Source organism: Arachis ipaensis, chromosome B08 (genome assembly GCF_000816755.2).
Source record: "Arachis ipaensis cultivar K30076 chromosome B08, Araip1.1, whole genome shotgun sequence".
Lineage (NCBI taxonomy): Eukaryota > Viridiplantae > Streptophyta > Magnoliopsida > Fabales > Fabaceae > Arachis > Arachis ipaensis.
This window is the reverse complement of record NC_029792.2, coordinates 122,326,778-122,329,804: the sequence shown is the minus strand read 5'-3', so window position 1 is coordinate 122,329,804 and position 3,027 is coordinate 122,326,778. Positions and strand designations below refer to the sequence as shown.

The 3,027-nt window shown below is 34.8% G+C and overlaps 1 protein-coding gene across 1 annotated transcript in view; it reads right to left on the bottom strand.

The window, feature by feature from the left end:
• Positions 1,878 to 3,027, bottom strand: part of LOC107612757 (nuclear pore complex protein NUP205) — a gene marked incomplete in the record, with an annotated part of 27,326 nt that continues 26,176 nt past the window's right edge. The window contains 3 exon segments of the mRNA XM_016314481.2: positions 1,878 to 2,278; positions 2,391 to 2,514; positions 2,812 to 2,931. Coding sequence (XP_016169967.1) covers positions 2,195 to 2,278; positions 2,391 to 2,514; positions 2,812 to 2,931 — 328 coding nt within the window.

Sequence of the window (3,027 nt, the reverse complement as noted above, 5' to 3'; positions counted from 1 at the left end):
TGGCAGAGACAGCGGGGGGCAATACAATCAAAAGCAACAGTAGTAATAATACCAACCGCCAAACCCACGTTAATTCCTTTCCTCCTGGGCGCCCCGCTCTCTGCACTTTTTGCATTGGTGGTGGTGGCTCGTGGAAGAGGAGCAGAGGCAGAAACACCTCCCTTCTCCCTCTGTCACTCTCCCTCTTTGTCTCTCCACTGTCAACCTTCTCTCATTGGTCGACATTGAATATCTAGAAGAATTTTGGAATGAGTATTGGCTAAATAAAATGATCGAAAAAATGTTCATTTTAAATGTCTGGACTAAGTTACAAAATATAGGATATTGGTTTGATTAATAGGTATAAAATTTAAACCAACTTGGATTGGTCGAGTGATCAGCTCGCTCGTTTGCATAAGCATGTGTAAGTGTTGGGAGTTCGAGTCTGGCCCTGTTCGTGCAGCAATTCATGCAGCAATTCATTGGCTAACGGCAAACCCTTAAATGAGCTCAGATCCGTAACGGATTAGTCTTGGCTTGTCGGGTTGGGAGATACCGTGAACAATAAAAAAAATATATAAAATTTATACCAATGAATGGAATCCTTTAGATTCGTTTTATGTTTCAGGTCTTGGACATGAAGAATTGCAGTTTAGAAGAGCTCAAAGTATTACATTTGTTAGCAAATTGACAAAGTAGAATAAGTGTTGATAAATCACGAGCAGAAATATACAAACACAAAGCTGTGTGCAATACTGGTAATGTATTGGATTTTATTTATTTATTTATTTATTTTTGTACATATTCTCTACTAAAAGAACAAAGAATACCACCAAATAGGACACCTATATAACATGCCTTCACCCTCTCTGGGCACAAAATATGAATTCGGAGATTAAAATATGTTAAATGGCAACTCTATACACCGAGGGAGCCTTTTCATTGAGAATGGTATAATGCTACTAAGAATTGGTGGAACATCCGCTTGTGTCCTAACTTTCCAAAAGTATACGCACTAAATTGCATCTAAAAAAATTGACATATCTAAATAATAAACCCTTTTGAGGTCTTTTGCTTATGTTACTCATAAAGCATTTGTGCTCTTATATCCCACACTTTTATAACGTATACACACTAAATTATGACTCTCAAAAATTGAAAACCAAATGTATGTCATATGTCAAAAGTCAAAACACATTATAAAGTACTTTGTACTGAAACTCAAAGCTAAGTTGTCATATGTCTAAATTGGGCAATCTAAGTTCTCCAAATAGTAGCGTTTCTCCATTTTGCAAAATATGCATCAATTCTAGGATAAATCAATTTCAAACAAAATAAAATAGTAGGCTTCCTAATTACAGTAAACTAAGCAAGGCCCATGAGCTCCTGTTGAAGGTATATATCCTCTTATCTTCCGTTGTAGATATCATTGATATCTTAATTATGACAAGTCGCTCTTAAATTTAAGTAAACAATAAATTCAAAAACTTATACAAGAACAACTAAAAAACAGTTTCCTTTATTTCCTTGCTTCTTACAATCATGGAGGTAAATCCAACAGGAATCACAAGAGATGTGTTCGGAAGTCAGCCTAGCATGGAATGGGATGGCCAGGCAGGGAGCAGCATAGATTTTGGTAGGTAGGCCCACAATTCAGAGAGGATTCAAGAGCAGTGGCATCAAACATCATTCAATTAAGGGTGCTGCGTCAGGTACAAAAGAGGAAGAATACTTGCTGTTGCCTTTGAAGGTTGGGGTGGAGAGTGGAAAGTGGGGGTTGAAAATACTCAAAGAAGGAACAGAACAGAAAATGGCAAAGATTTGTTTTGGACAATAAGGCAATAGAAAAGAGAACTAGAAAAAGAGGAATGATAATATAAAGTGGCCTATTGACATATAATGAAAACTTTTTTTATGACATAATTATAGAGTAACATTGCAGAAACTCATTCCATCTTAACTTGGTAACAATTAATATAAATGGATTGAAAGTATTGAAGGTGACCAACATTGAAGGCAGAAACCACCCTTTCGCTGGCACCTATTTAATATATGATAACCATACAAATACAAATATTTGTATACTTAATTCAGCAAAATTTTAGCATCATCACCTGAGTGCGAGACACAAATCTGCCTGATTACTTACACTATCTATAGACACTACGTGACGATACACTAGCAACCGGTACAAGGAGCAATAGCGTCTATCTATCTACAAAATTGACTTTTGAATTGCAATCTCTTTGGCTGAAGTTGTTAGTCTTCGAAATACTTTGAGATGGTGCCCTACTTTATCCTGAGAAAACAGATAACCATAATTATGCAGAAAGCATAAAAAAATAATGACAAGAACTTACATTGCAATTTAAATATCTAACAATAATAGTTGTTATTATGAAACGCCATACCTCACTCAACAGTTCAAGTCGTTCAAGATTTGGAACTAACTTTCCACATAACAAAGCAATGTCTTGTTTTGGATCATGCTTTGCACTATAGGTAGTTGTTTTCGTAACCAAGTTTGAATCAGAACTGTCAAAACATATTAAAAGGTCAATCTAAAGACAAATATTAATCCTATACTTTTTAAGTTATTGAAAAGTTCATTTTCTGTTTCAATTTTGCCTGACGTGCTGAAGCCAATCAGCCATCTTATTTTAACTTTCATTTCTTAAATTTGTTTTCATATTTTCCTTCCCAAATAAAGAAAATAAGTTCGAAAATAATGCAACAATTTTAAAATAATGTAAGATTAAACACCCTATTTAACCACTGTATCTTGACTTTCTCCCATTCTAATTGCTTATATCAGAAACTTAAAAGTCTTACCATTCTTGAAGATGGATGAGAATGATATTTAGCACATGTTCAGCGAGTGGAAGTAACAAATGGATTAGTTGATCTCTACCAGCAACAACTCGGCACATTTCTACCATTGCAATATATCTCCTGCAACAGGAAATATATTAGAATCAGTAATTACAAAAACATCTCGAATATCCTAATTATAACTACCTAGAGTAACTTAATTTCTTAAATTTATCC